Below are 17,680 nucleotides of genomic sequence, written 5' to 3' on the forward strand. Positions count from 1 at the left end.
CTCCCCCCCCATGTGCACAGGGCAAACGGAGATCAAGGAGACTTTCAAGTACATCAACACAGTGGTGTCCTGCCTCGTCTTCGTCCTGGGCATCATCGGCAACTCCACGCTGCTGCGGATCATCTACAAGAACAAGTGTATGAGGAATGGCCCCAACATCCTCATCGCCAGCCTGGCCCTGGGCGACCTGCTTCACATCATCATTGACATCCCCATCAACGTCTACAAGGTGAGGGCGAGTCGGGGATAGGTCCGGGAGCGGGCGCGGGGACGCGGAGAGTGCTCCCCGGGGATCCCGCTGGCCCCCGCGGACACCCGGCACGGCACCTCCGTGCCTGCTGGGGGGAAACGCATCCCACTGCTGGCTGCGACCCACCCGGGGACTAGACCTCATGCCAAAAACTTGCCGGATGATGGCATTCCGGTCAGATGCTGTCCTTGTTGCCCCACATGCTACTTCCGCTGTGCCTCGGTCCTTCCTAACCCTTTCAGCCGTCCGGGCTGGGAATGGGGCAGAAGTGTACGGCTGGAGATGGCCAGGCTCCGAAAGTCACCTGGAAACAGGTGCTGTCCTAGGGATAAAGGAAATAAACGTAATAGAGAATGGGTTCTATGGGTTCGTGTCTTCCCTCCTTGGGGAAGAGGGGAATAGAGGGAGAGGCACGGAAAACTCTCCTGCGGGGTGGCCACCACTTTGTTCCTCCTGCACAGCTGGGGCAGGCTTAGTCATGTACTTCCCATGGGCAGATAGAGTCGCTGGTGGCATGGGGAGTTCTTCAGGAGGAACCACTCGTTCAGACAGCAGTTTGTATTAAGTGTTATACATCTGTCATGCTGGTCTCCTGAACTGTGAAGCCCTTTCCCCCGTGGGCCAGTGTTACAGCATGGGCAACCGAGAGGGAGGGAGCCACACCTGCTGCTCCTGCACCTTGACTCTGCCCTTTGACGTGACCAGATTTGCCACGGAAGGAGTACAACCTCCGTCTCGTCTACCCACCTTGTGCGCTCCATTAATCCTTAGCAATTCGTTGGGCAGTTGTAGGCAGACTCTAGTTACGATCGACACTCTTAGGAGGGATGCTGGAAATAACAAGGCATTTTCTGCCTTGTGAAGTTAGAGTCTGGGTCCCAGAGCACCCATCAGCTGATGCATAAACACAAGAGCCTTCTTCTATTCCCTCTCCTCATTTCGTGTGTAAATTTGTAAACTCTGGGATTTGTTACTTTTAGTTTTGGGAAACCACGTTGAAGGGACAGGTTTTGAACTTGGTTTTCTGTATCCATAGCGATTACTCCCAGAAGCTGCTGAAATGGGACAATCTTGTATCTTTTTTCCTTTTAAAGAATTGAAGTATTATAAAGCACGGAGCATTCTAACAGTGTTAAATACATGAACCAGATAATTTGGATTACACTATAGAGTTCTTCTATTTGGAGTTACAGTATTTTCCATATTATACATTTATCGTAGTTCTTGTGAGAGGTCTGTACTCTTCTGAGTGAGAGTGGAATTTGTGACAAAGTACTTTAAGCTGCTTTGAAAAAAAATGTATTTTTGTAAAAACAAAAATAAAATATTGAACAAAGAGAGAAAGTCAAAAAGATTACATCAATAACAGCTGCTCAGTATCAGACTGTGCCATCTCATGAAATAATGTGCCGCAGACCTTATTGTGGTTGAATGTCATCAAGTATATCATTATGAGTAGGATGGACCAGGAGGAACAAATGGTCAAATTGCAAATGGATAAATATTCTAACAGCTCCAAGTCCAGGATTTTTGTTGTGGTATCCATAAATAACACTAGGAGCCAAGCAAGACCTCTCAGGTGTTAAGTCTCCCACACTGCTAAACATCTTAATCAAGAGCCCATAAATATATATTATCCCTTACAATGATGAGTGAAATATTTACTGGTTTAAAACAGGACTTTTGAGTAAATGGGAGTTAAAAAAAATCCAAACAAACCTTAGACATTATGTTTATGTAATCAGAATTAAGAGTTTGAGGTTTGAGTTTGCAATAACTTTTCATCAACTCTATATCCCATTTAATTCCACTCACAGAGCAATGGTATGAGGGAGAATACAGCAATGCAATCAAAAGCTGACTGTAATCACCCAACAGGATGGGAAAAACAAAGGCTAGCAAAGGCCTGGTTTGTAAATCAAGTATACTTAACAGTTGTAACTTGCATTTTGAAACAATTTTAAACTGGATGAAACATATCAGCAGAATTGCTACCAGATACTCAGTTAGACAGCTGCATGAAAAAGAATGTGAGAGTATTTCTCACGTTAATAAAATGCCAGCAGTTTACTCAACAGCACTTGTAGTAGAAAGTGTGAAAGTGTCTGTGAACGCTTTCCAGACGGACCCATAAGAGAGAGGTTGGAATTCGCACTAGGAGCAGCATTTTGTTAGGTATTAAAAGTGATAACTGTAAAAGATTTCCCCTGTGGCTATTTAAGTTAAGTGAATGTGTAAGTAGCTGAAAAAATACAGAAACTAAATTTTACATCTCTTAAATTTAGGATATCTAAAGAAAAGCAGGTGTTATCTAGATTGTGAGGAAAATGTAGTCCAGTGTGTTAAGGTGCTAATTAGTCCCTTGCACTTGATAAGTTTGGATGAGGCCAGTAGAAAGTGGAAAGTATTGGAATCTGTCAGGAAAGGGTACATGAAATGAGGGCTTGAGGGGAATTCAGCTCCAGCATGCAGAACCTAGAAGACCTTTTTGACATTCCAGAGTCCTGGTAAACAATTTGATTTTGCCCATCCCTCCAGAACCACAGAACTGGAAGCAAATAAAAGTCTGAGACAATCACTCTGCAGTATGTAATGTTGTGGCAATGCAGACAATTTGCAAAATTGATACTAATTGGATCTGAAGGTGGTTCTATGCCTGGTCAACTGCTTCACCAAACAGACTAAGTAAGCGTATCTTTGTTAATATGAGGCCACAAACAGCAATTGAAGGTATGGACATAAGGAGCAGAAGGGTAGAGTAGGTGGTCAGTGATTTCTTCATGTCTTTCTCTACACATAATCAAGATGGCAGCTTGTACGCCTGCTAATACAGGTCTGCAGCTCTGCAAAACTTATGCTCGGTTTCCCATATTGATAAGTTGGGTAATTCCCACATGTAGGACATCAGAACAACATCAGGAATGGAAATTCCAAATTTATGTTAGCTCTGATTCTCATGCAGATATGTGCAAAGAGATAGAAAAATGGACTTAAAAATCCCATCATCAAATAATTAACATGCTTTCTTTTCTGATACATAAATACCTCTCTGTCTCGTTTTGTAATATTTATTCTTATACACTAAATCAAATTTACTGTCATATTACAATGGAATTTTTAACAGAGGGAACAACCTGTCCTCTGCACTCTCCTGTGTGGCTTTTTGAGCCATTTTCCTGACACAAATGACTGAGGAAAATCTCTTTCTTTGAGAGTACAGTGGAAAAGTGGAGAAAAAAAAAATTACAGGGAAGGAAGGAAAACTGGTCTTTTGCCAAACCAATGACCAAATGCCAAAGTCACCTTTGTAGGCAAAGATTTTTTTTTTTTCAGTACTGTATTTTAGAGATTGCATAAAAAATACATTTAACATTATATAACATTGTCAAGGACTGGAAAGATAAGAAAAAAGCAGATTAGGGACTGCATCTCCTATGCAGACGCAAACTAGTCCCTTTGTTAATCCATCTGTGCTCTGAAAAAGGAAGGGTTTCCATGGAAATGTCTTTGTCATGACCTTACTAACGCTTGTAATGCAAGTACCTTTAGGGCACCCATCGTGATAAAACCAGTCTTTTCCCGATTTTCAAAAAAAGTCAAGGTTCTTGTCTTTAGAAAACATTGTTACCATTCCATATTGCAACTCTTGCCCATTGGTCTTTCTGATGTTAAAGATAACAGCCATTTTACTGGGAGAAACGAATGATTTCCTCTCTTGCAACATCTGAACCGTTTAATTGAGGTCTTCCAAAGTATATCTCAGAATTTGATGCACAAATTTTATTGATCCCCGACCATATTAAACTAGAAGTCTAGTTTGTTTAGGAAACCTTTATGGTCAACTCATGCATCTTAAAGGCACTTAAAGATCCAAGTTGCACAGTGGAGGAACTTGTCTGAATTCTGACGGCAGTGGTAGTGGGTGCTAACTTCGTTCAGTATGATCTACTGTGAAGTCTAGTATGTGGAGTAGTGGAGATGTCTGTATGTTGTTGAGGGGACACCTATACATAGTTTTCACGATTGATCTCCAAACTGAAGTACATTGGATGATGTCAGTATAGCTTTGTCCACCTAGAGTAGTATTTTCATTATGTATACATTTATTGTGTATACATTCACTCAAAATATGCATGTGACAAGTTTCAAAACTCTTTTTAATACTTTCTTTTTTTATGCTTCCCAATCTGACAGTGGCATCGTTTTCTTAGCAGTTACCTTTGATGAAGTCCTTTCCCTGGGACTGTGAGATTGCAGAAACTTGACTTTGACATGATAGCATGAGGTTTCAAGTAATTTTCAAGATGCCTGTATGATATTATCTAATTAAGTATTATGGAAAAAATAAAGTTTCTAAGCAGAAGACACAGGAAAAGAAATTGCATGCCTCAAATTAAGATATATGCTGTTTATTGGTTAGATCAGGAAAACATTCTTAGCTTAACTAGGAAGCAGGAAATACATTTTCTTGTTTGGAGGGAAGATCCTCACCCTGACATCATAATTATTGTTAAATATGAAAAAGTTTTGTGGTGTTATCTGACATATCCCTGACCATAAGTTTAATTTCCTGGGCAAATTTCCTGTTTTGAAAAATGCTTGCTCCTATGAAATACTGAAAAATACTTTATCTGCATGACATCCCCATCATGAAACTATCAGGTAAAAATCTGTCAGACATTTTACAGATATATTGAAAAAAATGCTGCTTGTGATTTAGGAGTGCAGTTTGCGTGTCTGATTTCCTGTGTAACTGCAGTTCATAATGATGAAAATGGAATCCTATCACCTTGAGAACAAGACTTGCTGTGAATGCACAGCTAGGATGAAGTACAAATTCCCGCTCTGCCTTTCCTTGTGTATTCACTGCTTGGGCCTAGGACCCTCATGCTGATTAGTGCATGCTTTGCTACTTCTTCATGCTGGACTGCAGACAGTCAACAGTGGTGGGTTGGAGCCGTGGCATCAGCCTTCTGGCTGGTGGCCACAGCAGCTGAGCCATCAAGAACAGCGCATCATGCTTGTATGCTGCTGTATTCTAGGAGCAGATTATCAACATCTTTCTATTCCTACACAGCCAAGAGGAAGCAGGGCAGGAATTGCAGTTCACAGGTGTGTCTCTGAGTCACAACATCTCTTGGTGCTACTGTGCAGCTTTCACATCAGTTTAGGCTCACATCTGTGCCTGGTCTGAGAACGTGTTGGCTAGGAGTGCATCAGATGTATTGGTTCTGAAGTATGATTCAGTATGTATTCTTCTTAAGTATGATTTATTTCACTCCGTTCTGCACTGTGTTCCTTTACCTTGTGTGATATTTCATTTCATCTTCAACAGATTTCTGTGGCTTAGCAGTTAAAACTTTGCCCAAGTAAAATAAATTACTATAAAACACTGGAAAAGGTCATTCTGAATACAGCTGTGGTAGACTTTTCTTGGCATTTTACTGCTGAAAATACAACATTATTTTTCTCTTTACTGCCACTTGGCAGTGTCTCATGACTCTTCAATCATTTATCATTTGTAAAATGGCAGTCTTTGTACAGATAGCCTATTATGAATCATAAGAAAATCATTTTACCCATACAAAATTACATGAGACTACTTCTGTATTTTACTAAGAATAATCGTTGCTCTTGTCCACAAACATGATCCTCCTGAGTACTTCTGAGTGGATTTTCTCTGTAATTTAAGGCAGTATTTTGAGGAGATGGCAATACAGAGGACAAACAGAAACAAAAAGAAAGCCTAGTGCAGCAATTAAAACATTTCACTTTTTTTTTTTCTTTTACTTTCTTAATATTTTCAAACTTCTGCTGCAAAGCATATCATTAACCACTTGTGATACCATAATAGAGAACCTTATGACTCATGCATTAAAATGCTCAAATTTCACAACACATCAGCTGCGAGAGATAAAGGACACATTTTTCCAATCCAATGCAGACAGCTGTGTGTCCATTCTGCCCCTGATTTAAACTGGCCTAGTGCAAGTAATACTTTGATGTTATGCTAAACCCAAGCTTTACAGCACCCTTTCTCTCAGTAGACTTCGTTCTCTCACGTGCAGCCATAATCCAGCCATATGGTTCCCAAAGTAGAACTGGCTTGTGTCCAGTCATCACTGAGCACAGGTGTGACTGTCTGCACCTGAGAGATAAGCATTCGTTCAGGGAAAACTCTGATGTGTGGCTGAGCAGTTGTGGTTTTAGGGAAGAGACATGGGGTGTCTTCACGTGCACTAGCTAGTTGTAGCTAAAAGTCTTCAAAAGAGCCTTCCAACAAAAATTTGATCAAAGTTCTAAATTTGAGTTCAATGAAGAACAAAGTAATTTAATGTTAAAGTACTTTGTAAATGGGTCATCTCTCATTTAGCATCTACACGTGCAAGAAATACAATAGAAACAAGTATACAATGTACTTGCTATGCAGTCCTTGATTTCTATAGCAACTAGGTGTGGTAGGCTGGAGGTTCACTGGCTGATTGATATAAATTAAGTGAGTCCAGGTGTCACTTGATTCTGTAGAGTGTACATTTAGAACACCTGTAATTATTTGCTTTGCAATTTTAATAGGAGTTTGTTACTATCAAACCCTTACAACAATTCAAAAGAAGTCTTAGGGAGAGGCTTTACTGAAAATACTTTAATTACAGACTGAGTTATTTTCTCACATCACACAGGTAGAATATGCTGTATGGTTATTACAGCCTTATCCCTGCTTCCCCTGCTTTATTATGTTCCACAAAATTATCAAGAAACATGAATCCTTAGAATTTTTTTTCTGCTTTGTTTCTGCAGAAGCTTTATACTCTTTGTCTTACTTAAGGAGATCATTTAAGAAACAGATCAAAGCTGGGCTATGTCACAGTTTTCTTTTACTGCTGCTCTTTCAAAGACGCCATTTCAGCACTGGACTAAAGCAGATTTCTGAAGGTATTCTGGTACCTGAAAACACTGATGGGCCCTTCTTAGGTATTTCCAAAAGCACATGGTCGTGAAAGCACATGCTTCCTTTGTGTTAAAGTGAAGTGATACTTAAATTACATCAGGGATTTTCAGAAACTGTCTTGGACCATGTCACTGTTGATCCATAGATGCACATGTATGTGTGTTTAAGGACTTTGCTGTCTGAGGAGGCCTGAGATCAGGGAAAGGTTTTGCAATCTCTTTTGGCCAGTTACTGTTCTTCTTTCCTCTTCTTTTCCATTTCGTAGCCGTCTATCTGCAACAGATTCAAAAGGCCTTATTTGAAGAACGTTTTGGAAAACAGAGATGGACTTAGATCATGTAACTAATTAAAGAAACTCAGTTTACATTTGTATATAACCATTGTGACTATTTCTTGGCTTAACCTCTGTTCTGGGGAGTCTTGTTTTCATGAGGAACTAGAAGATTTGGCTGCTGCTGTGGTGTATTTGAGCCTTTAGAATAGCTCACATCACAGTACAAAGATTAAATGGTTTTAAACTGAAGCTGCAAGCAAACAGTTCATAGCATCAGCTCTGAGGGAAGGTGCTCTCTGTATCCAATAAGTCTTGTCCCCTAAATCAGCTAAAATGTACCACTTGGAATGCAACAGAAAATTTCCATTAGATTGTACAACCCAAAATGCAAGTGAATCAACCTAAAATTCGTTGTACTGGGTTCCCTTTTCCGTAGCACTTAACAGGTATGCTGAATGTACAGCTAGTCCTTTTGGTATTGTAGTACAGAATAACTGGAAAAGTAGTCAATAAAGATATTCAGCGAGGGATTTATCTTATCTGTCTTTACCTGCTGCAAACCATTTAGTTCAGACTAGCTGTTCAGGTTCTCTTGAGTGTCCAGTGGATACCTCATTTCACTATCAGATGGTCAGCTAAAAAAACTGTGGGATAAATTGCTCTCCAGTGTCGCCTGATTTCTCAGACGAGGGAGCCTAGATACCAAGCTTCAAATACACCCCACCCCAGATGTGTAGTTATTGGCCTTGTCCCTCTTCTGGTCAGCCTTAGGTAATTTTCTGTATTTCTAATAGATGCTTACTTGGAACGAACAAGAAAAGCAATGAACACTCAAGACAGATGAAGTTAATACCGAGATGAGATAAATCCTCACCTGATCAGTCATTTTTCAACATAAACTCTGGGATGGTGAAGTTAGAAGCAAAGTGAGTGGAGGTTGCAGGTCTTGAGAAGTCAGGACTAAAGCCTTTTTCTATATCCTTGCCCAGTCAACCAGTCAGGGAGTGACTGTGAAGCTACTGCCTAATTTTTGTGGCACACACCTTGTAGACTCCCTCATGAAAAGGTTCTTCTTGACTAAGATTTACATAGTGGAAAAGAAAACCAGTCAAGACAAAAGTCCATGTCGCAGCTTTGGGAATTGTTTTTTTTAAATGGTTCATTTCTAATTGCTGTTTTCTTTTCACAGTTACTTGCAGAGGACTGGCCCTTTGGTGTCGAAATGTGCAAATTGGTACCCTTCATTCAAAAGGCATCAGTGGGCATCACAGTGTTGAGTTTGTGTGCCCTCAGTATAGATAGGTGAGACCCATTTTCTCATTGAACTCTATAAAGGGCATTGGCTCAAATTTGCCTTTTCACTCAGCTGATATAATATTATTAAGCCAGTTAAACTAGGTAGATGTTCTTATATTTTTTGATTTGCAAATGTGTGCTGTTGCTTTAGGTACCGAGCAGTTGCTTCTTGGAGTCGCATTAAAGGAATTGGAGTGCCAAAGTGGACTGCTGTTGAAATCGTACTGATCTGGGTTATATCGGTGATATTGGCTGTTCCAGAAGCTATTGCATTTGACATGATTACGATGGAGTACAGAGGAAAGGATCTTAGAATCTGCCTGCTTCACCCCACGCAGAAAACATCCTTTATGATGGTAATACACTGATGTTAATAAACTCACAGCTCTCCAGAACAATTCCTTGGATCTTCTCACTGTTGTGTCAATTGTAACGTGCACGACTGTATGTGAAATGTAGGTGAATATAATGTTCATATGAAATGCTGAAAAATTTCTGGAGTACACTGGTTAAAAGAAGAGCATCCAGAGACTTTTGTCTTTTTGTGGGCTTTGGGCATTTTAATCTTGCCTTGTGTTCTCATCTCTATTCTACACCTTATAAAGATGCTCTTTTCAGAATAGGCTGACCAATTGGTTACAACATACTTTCCAAAATGCTCAGCATTCAACTCCTAACAATGTTTATGCTTTTGTCTTCCTTCTAGTTCTACAAGCAAGCTAAAGACTGGTGGCTGTTTAGCTTTTACTTCTGTTTGCCACTGGCTATCACAGCATTTTTCTATACTCTCATGACCTGTGAGATGTTACGAAAGAAAAGTGGGATGCAGATTGCTTTAAATGACCACTTGAAACAGGTAAAAATTTATTGTGACAGTTCTGCTGACTTTAGAGAGGATGACAATAATACCTTCACTGACTTTGCTGCCATGTCATTCTATTCTTGTTTGATGAATTCAAGATTGCTAGTAAGCATAGGTTGGTAGCAGTGGTGCTATAGTGTGGTTAATCAGTATAAATTAGCAGAACAAAACACACTCCAAAATGCATTCCGAGTTAGTAGTGCACCAGACACAAACATCATATGTCACTAGAATTAAGCTACATTTGTACTTTAAAGTATATTTTTGTTCTTTTCCTCCTGCCTTGTTAAAGCTGTATTTGAAATCTTTAGAATAAGACCTGAGGTCAGAGCAGAAGAGAATGGAACTGGAAACAAGCTGGTGTTTGAAAATAATTGAGGAGACAAATATGTTCTTCATTTTTAATTAAATTACTGTTCTCTTGTCCTTGATTTTTTCATATTATTGCTTATACTTTTTAAAATTAGAGATATGGAGATTCAGTGCACGGCATCTAAAACCAATAGAAAAGATTTAGTACATATTCCAAGAAAATAAGGTATCTGATGTGCTCCTAACTCCCTCTTTTGATAGGGGGTTTATTTTGTTTATTAAACAGTTGGATATTAGAAGACAAGAACAACAGTGAGAGAGACAGAAACTATAACACTGTTCTGTCCAATTCTCTTTTTCAGAGACGTGAGGTGGCCAAAACCGTGTTCTGTCTGGTACTTGTTTTTGCCTTGTGCTGGCTTCCACTTCACTTAAGCAGAATATTAAAACTCACTATTTATGATCAGAAGGACCCCAACAGATGTGAACTTTTAAGGTGAGACTGCAAAAATGAAATGCCTGTGTGCTGCTGATGTTCTCAGTAAGCATATTTGGATTTTCTGATGAACTAGCTTACTCTGTGTGTCTGAAGTTCTCCCTGTTTCTTCATCCAGGCCACTGGTTTCACTCTAGTAACAGGAGTTAGGAAACTATGAGGAATCCCGTGGACACAGGGCTTCTGTCCTGTTTGCCTGTCTTTTCCTGATCCCTTTTGGGACTGCCCTGCTGTCTTGTGGTGTTATGTGGGTGGAGGGAGGATTTCTGTCCCTGTTTTCACTTTCAACAGAACAGCTAGGATTAAATCTGTGAGGAAAACCTCATTAATGTTTCCTCCCACAAGCTAAGGTGGTTGGATCTTCTGAAATTACTTTAATGAGTACGGTCTGCTGATTCAAACTTTATTGAGTACAATTGTTACCTCCATGAGTTAATCTTGTTGATAGAAGCCCCTTTACTATTACATTTAATAGTTAGTCTTGGCTGAGTGAAGCTGAGTCCAATTTTCATAGGTGTAAATCTCTACTAAGCCATTTCAGAGATAATGAGAAGCGTCTCACTTATTTTAATTTCCACACAGCTTCTTTCTTGTGATGGACTACATTGGTATTAATATGGCTTCACTGAATTCCTGCATCAATCCAATAGCTCTGTATTTGGTGAGCAAAAGATTCCAAAACTGCTTTAAGGTAAGAACCTGCTGGTTAAAAGATGATGTCAGCAGTAAAATTCATTCCGTAACACGCACAAAGTGTTTTAAGTGATCATTGTGTTTTATTTTTTTTTTTAAATGGGTTATGGTAGGTGTTCTCTCTTTCTGCTGAAGCTATACAGACAGGAATTAAGGATTCATGGGGATAAAAACAGAAAGTAAAAGAGAGGAGCGTACAATGAACCCTCTTGGCACCATGCTAATCAGTGCTACATCACTTCCTGACTGGAGCTGGCATCCAGCCACTTCGAGAGCACTGACAAAGCAGGCTCAGACTGTGCTGCAGAGATTCACGTAGCCATATCCTCTGTGACCCAGTGGGGAGGGACCTGACCCCAGGCTCCCCCCCATCCTGACTGGGCACTTAAATCAGTAGGCAGTTACGTAAGGCAGAGGGTGCAAGCATCCACTGGTCTCTTTCCAATGCCAACATTTTATGAGACAGACCTGTTCTAGTTTTCCCTTGGTTTGAGTGAGTGGTCCTAGGCACTAATTCTGCATGTAGGATTTGAGGCTCTGGGTCATATGTGGATTGCAACCCATCAGTCCTGCAGCCTTCATGTCTGCTCAAAGGAATGTCCAGATTTGGTCCTTGAAGATTTTTTTTGTGGCCCCTTACTGTCTTCAGACACTGTATCAGTGTTCTTATATTGCCTACTGCAAATTCTCTGATTTTTGTTTTGTTGCCAAGCATTTCACCGTGGGCCACTGTCAGGCTTATTCCTTGGTTATATGAAATTCTTACTGGATATGTCTTTCAATCAGAAGCCAGTCAGATCAACACCTGATATTGCTGGGGTGTTTCCCTCATAGTGCCACAGCACTGCATTGCAGATGCCTCAGTGTTGGTCTCGTCTTCCCTGTTCTCATTAAGTGCTCTCTGAAAGAGTCACTGGAACTGAGAGCACCTAAGAGCTGTGGCATCCTGAGCATGATAGCAAGTAGGTGTGCAGGATCCCAGATGGACTTCAGCACCTAAAGACTAGTCAGTAGCATGACCAAACAGTCTGCAGGACATCTAATCAGTGTTTGAACTATGTCAGTTACCACCATTCTCCAACTTAGTTACCTTTTTTCCCCTCTAAAAAAATCAACTAAATAGCAGGATTGTGCTCAGAAAGTATAGATTACTGTGTGCAATTTTTTTTCCAAGAAGGAGTATCAGACAAAGGACAACAAGGAGTCTAATGCATTTAGAACTGCAGACCAGACTCAACTCGGTATATATGTGGCCATTATTGTATATAACTCAGTATAAGTCTTCCTGTCCTCCAGCACTCGGGTTAGTTGTTGATGGGGTACCCCAGAAGTTAGTGGCCATCTGAGCAATAAAAGTTTAACCTTGTTTCATCGCTTACACTGTAATCCCAAAATGGCAGTTTGCACTCTTATGTTTTGTACTGTACTGCAAAGAAGGGCAGTCTTTCAGCATGTTTTGTGCAAAACAAAGTGATGTAAAATGTTTCTTCCTTTTATTTTGACAGTCATGCTTGTGTTGCTGGTGCCAATCCAAAGATCTGTTGTCCCTGGAGGAAAGGCAGTCCTGTTTAAAGTTCAAAACTAATGATCATGGATATGACAATTTCCGCTCCAGTAACAAGTACAGCTCTTCATAAAAGCAGTGCAAGAGGTATATTCCCTTACATTAATGCTGGTGCCTTTTGAAGTAAAAGTGGCAATTACTTTTAACGAGATGGTAACGTTTAGAAAAGTCTAGTTTTTTGTTTGCACAAAAAAAAAATAATTAAGAAAATGCTTGCCCTGAAGCTGTGTCACATTGAAAATTGTGGACATTTATAAAATCTTCATTTATGGAACACGAAAAAAAGTGTAGAGAGAACAAGTCTTTGTTAGCACTTGAATACTTCTGAATCAGCACTTCCAAATGATCCCCACTTCCTGTACATTAAACGAGCATTTGTATTCACTATAACAGTAGTAGGAACTGAAGTCACAGTAATTACTGAGCAGTATAATGTAATGTTAATTGGATCAAAGCCATTGTTATATATAACTCAATATATTATCTTTTATAAAGCTGATTAACCACTATCACTATTGTGTTTTTTTTTTTTTTTTTTAAATAGAACATGAAATACTTTGTAATAGAAGTTTGAAAGTAAAGAAGTAACATTTTTATCAGGGGTATTATAGAATTAGCTAATGAAAATATTAAAGGATGCAGTCAAATCAAAAGTGCATTTCACTCTGATTGTTTTTACCTATTATTGTTAGAAGGAACCTCCCAAGGCCTCTATAAATACCATTTTGTAACCACTTTTTCTGTTCAGTGCATTTGGTGGCACATTGGACATGGTCCATTTCACTGTCTCCACGTTATTGGTGCTTAATGACAGCAAAGGAGAGAAAAACGCACAAAATCAAAAATGAATGCTACTAGAGCCATACAAAGGATGGCTAGTACTGGAAAACAGCTATTTTTAACTGAACCCAAATTGATTATATCCCCTGTAAACAGTGGGCATTCAGTAGCCTAAAAATTATTTACTCAAGACACTTTTGCGACAATTTACAACTCTTTTTGCAGTTCAAATGCTGTCTTGGGGCAAAATCCTTTAGAAATAGCAGGTGGAAAAAAATGTAGCCAAGGAAAACAGGGAGGATTTGAACTTCTAATTTCATGTAGACTTAAATCTTTATAAAGAAAAAGTCATGAACTGTACTTCACACTCATCTTCATACCGTTTTAAAATATATTCCACAGTCGTTCCATATTTACGGGCTTAAGAAGATGTGTGATTAGTTTCTGCTTCTGTAAATAGTTTAGTGAGGCATAATTAATTATAAAGTATTAAAATATGGGCAGGACCCTGTGAGAAAACAGAAAGATAAAGATGCCTGTAGTAAACATGGTGTGTGTTGCCGGGAGCAATGCGCATTTTGTACGTACATGACAGGTCATTCGTTGGCTTTTCATTTCCTATTAATTTTTAAACAGATGTCCCCAAAGACTTATTAACATATTTTGTGCACTAAGGCATGAGTTTTCAAGAAAAAATGTCATATAACATGCTTTTATAAAAGACCTGTTTTCAATAGGCATGGTATGTTATTATAATAAAAATATTTATCAAAACTCAGGAATTTTTTTTTAATCTCCAAATTTCACATGTAAAAGCTTTTGCCTTTTTTGGCAATCTTGATTAACTTCAGATTATTATAAAGTGCCTTAAATATGGTCAGGATGAAAACAGTTTTCAGTAAAATGTTCAGCTGATGTTACCTTAGATGGGTTTCATCTCATCTGACTGTAGGTAGCTACAGCTACCTTGCAGACAGCTAAAAATGGGAGAGGTGAACCCCATTCCTGGTGTTGCCCCATCAAAGGCTAGGAACTGTATGCTTGTATAATCAAGCTGAGGACCTATGCACATGCATTTGAGCATGGGAACGTGTATTTGTGTGTGCGTGTGTGTGTGTGTGTGTGTGTGTGCAAGAGAATATGTCTACTATAAGGTTGCTCTTACTATCTTTCTGCAGCACATGCACCCAACTGCTATAATCATGACCATTTATACATCTATTTAAAGTTTAGTTCTTCATATTTTCACCTTAACTTTCATGGTAACTTTCTCACAGTAAGCCATGAATATCACTTCACTCCACCCTGCCTGCATCTATTTCTGTGAAATGTGTTTCATCTGATAAGGATGGATAATCAGTTTAATCCTAAGTTTGATACTCATCAGTATTATTTTCATCGTTATATTTTTACAATATTGTATATGTATATTATTTGAAATATAGCTGTTGTATTGGCAAATGTGTAACATATTTTTCATTTTCTTCCTGGACTAATTCTTTGTTAAGACAAGTCCTGCTAAGTCAGACATTCAGATTTAGCAAATAAAAAACTATATATACTGCCCACTTTTTGGAGTTAATAAACACATATTAGTACATTTGTCTTTTTTTTGCAGTATTTTTCAAAGCAGTGTTTTTACCAAAGCTCTCATTTCCTATCAAAAAAATTTTCAAAACTTCTGCTATCATACAGTTATCATGCAGAAGAACTCCAGTGCATCTGTGTTCTAGCTAAGATTAAATCTCTTAATAGTGAAGACAGGCATTTTTCTAAAGTCCTCAGTTCTATTCCTCCATCCACTGAAATCAATGCATGTTTAACCATTTGACTGGTGCAGAATTACGGCACAGCAATACTTTCTTAAAAAACCTAGCTGACACTTGTTACCTTGAATAAAAAAGCTAAATACTTTTTTTTTTTTTTTTTTTGAGAAAGAGGTTGTTTAGAAAAGTTAGAAAGTTAGGAAAAGAGGATAAAATCTGATCATCGCGTAAACCAGACAGTCTAGGGCACTCTAAGCCTCAAACAGGGAGGTCACAAATAACAGAACAACTGCAGAGTGGCACATGCATCTTTATAGGATTTTGATAATCCTGTATCAAAATATACACAAAGAGTGGTGTGACAGAGTACGTCATCTGTCCACTGGCCTGAAGAGTTGACACAGAATGGCCTGAGATGGAAAAAATAAACTTGTAAGGAGCTACATCACATCTCTGTGTTTTGACCTTCAGGCAGTAGGTAGATTTAAGTTCCCCAGCTGCTCTGAGTTCTGCCTGCACACAGTTGTCTCGGCACTGAGAGGGCATTTCAGACTGGCTGGACTGCACTGATACACTGGTACTACACCTCAGAGAATCAAATGCAAAATCTGGTGGTTATGAAACATCTACTGTGAGCTGTGGCATTTTACTGCCCAAAGCAGCTCCTGATCAACACGTGGTTGGCTTAGCAAGAGAATGTTGTATGTACTGAAATGATGTTAAAAGGATTTTTTAATTGTTCTGTATAGCTGTGTAAAAGAATTCTATATTTTATGTTCTGTGGTCACTTAAAATAGGAACTTCTGTGGTTCAGACACTGTAAACACACTAAGTTACCAATAAAATATTTGCAATTTTAATTCATTGCAAAAAGACGTCTCACCTTGTTTCTTGTAAGGGGTCCCATTTAATCGTTAAATAGTGACAGTAATGTGAAATAAGCAATTCAGACCTAAAAATCAAAAGCTTTTGAGTGGGATAGTTTTATGTAGCTGTTTGCATACGAGTTGCAAAATTGTCTGGTGTTTGTTGGAACAATCGGTCATGCCTATCTTTGCTCTGTTTGTTTTTGCTCAAATGCCAGTTGCAATCCCTTCTCTACACACCCATATATAGTCACAAATCCTTCTGTGTTAGGGACATCACAAATAAAAGGCATGAAACTTTTAGCTCATTAACTTGGAAGTGCATGCACTCAGTGCTGGGATATGCCTCACACAAACCATCCCTTCGTATGTTGACACTGTAATGTGCGTATTTCTATTACCTTCTTTAAAGCAGTGGAAAAGGGTATCAGACTAAATATGCTCTAGCTGGTCAAATATGTAACGACAAATACATGCTTGCAGTATCTGTACATCCCAAGATGTGTTTGCTATTACTGCTGGTTTGTTCCAAATAGTTCCTTCTGATTAGCTGATGGCTTGCGGCATCCATATAGAATTGCCTTTTATTCATGGTCCCAGGACCTTTAACACATAGCTTCAAGTTTCTGGAACAAAAGCACCTGTAGAGATGAGATCCCTTGTAAGTAAATATTTTACTCAGTATCTCATGGCCTCTTCTTTCCCTTCATTTTTGGTCCTCAATAAATCTATGGTCTGAAGTCTTCAATAACCACTCATTACAAAGAACCATTTTGTGTGTATTTCTTTAGAGATTGTACCGTTTCCTACAGGTAGGCCATAGTCTTCACAGCCTGGATAACTTACTCCTTATCACAAGTCACTTCTCTAACTATTGATCTCACCCACAGTTTTATCTACTGCAGTCTTAGCTCTTTCATTTAGGGAATTAATTACAGGTTGTTAAATTTTCTAAATAGAACTTATATGCTAACACTGATAACACATGTAGCATGTGTTCCTCAAACAGTGGCTCACTAACCACTCTTGAGAAGGGTAGATTTGGCACTCTGATGTTGGTGGAACATGTCGGTCCAACTGGCAACCTGTAGCTCAGTCAGGTCCATAGAGTGGTTCACTTTTTACTGCACCTTCCTGCAGCTCAGATCGTTATGTTCTTGTAGTCTGTTCATTAAGGCCCAAGAGTTCTCCATGCTGTGCACTTCTGTTCAAATTTCTAATCCAAATTGCTACATGTTGGAAGATGAAGGGAGGAAAAAGGGCTCAATATTGGTCTTCTGTGTTCTGCTGGTCATCTTTCTTAGTCAGCAGTTGTAAGATTACTGTATTACATAGCAACAGTAGTGACCTGGTTTATTGGCTTGCAATTGCTAACTTAAAAGTGCTATCATTAAGTAAGACACCAGCATGCATTTGGTCTTGTCAAGTACTTTCTTTCTAAGTACTCTCATTTAGCTGTGGAGGAGGTCCCAAAGCTCACTCTCACCAGTGAAAAGGCAACCCCTTCAGTCCTCTTTCCTTCTCTTGAAAAAGAAAACTATCACTTGGAAAGAAAATTCTATTATAATTAAA

At 39.1% G+C, this 17,680-nt stretch overlaps 1 protein-coding gene across 1 annotated transcript; it reads left to right on the top strand.

The window, feature by feature from the left end:
• The first annotated feature begins 7 nt into the window (after window positions 1–7).
• Window positions 8–13,349, top strand: EDNRB (endothelin receptor type B). Its single transcript, XM_008936738.1, has 7 exons — window positions 8–229; window positions 8,663–8,775; window positions 8,921–9,125; window positions 9,476–9,625; window positions 10,306–10,439; window positions 11,022–11,130; window positions 12,638–13,349. The coding sequence occupies exons 1-7, from the start codon at window positions 11–13 to the stop codon at window positions 12,767–12,769; spliced, it is 1,062 nt and encodes a 353-aa protein (XP_008934986.1). The 5' UTR covers window positions 8–10; the 3' UTR covers window positions 12,770–13,349.
• The last annotated feature ends 4,331 nt before the right edge of the window (window positions 13,350–17,680 follow it).

Source organism: Merops nubicus, unplaced genomic scaffold (assembly GCF_000691845.1).
Source record: "Merops nubicus isolate BGI_N331 unplaced genomic scaffold, ASM69184v1 scaffold11933, whole genome shotgun sequence".
In the NCBI taxonomy this organism is placed as follows: Eukaryota; Metazoa; Chordata; class Aves; order Coraciiformes; family Meropidae; genus Merops; species Merops nubicus.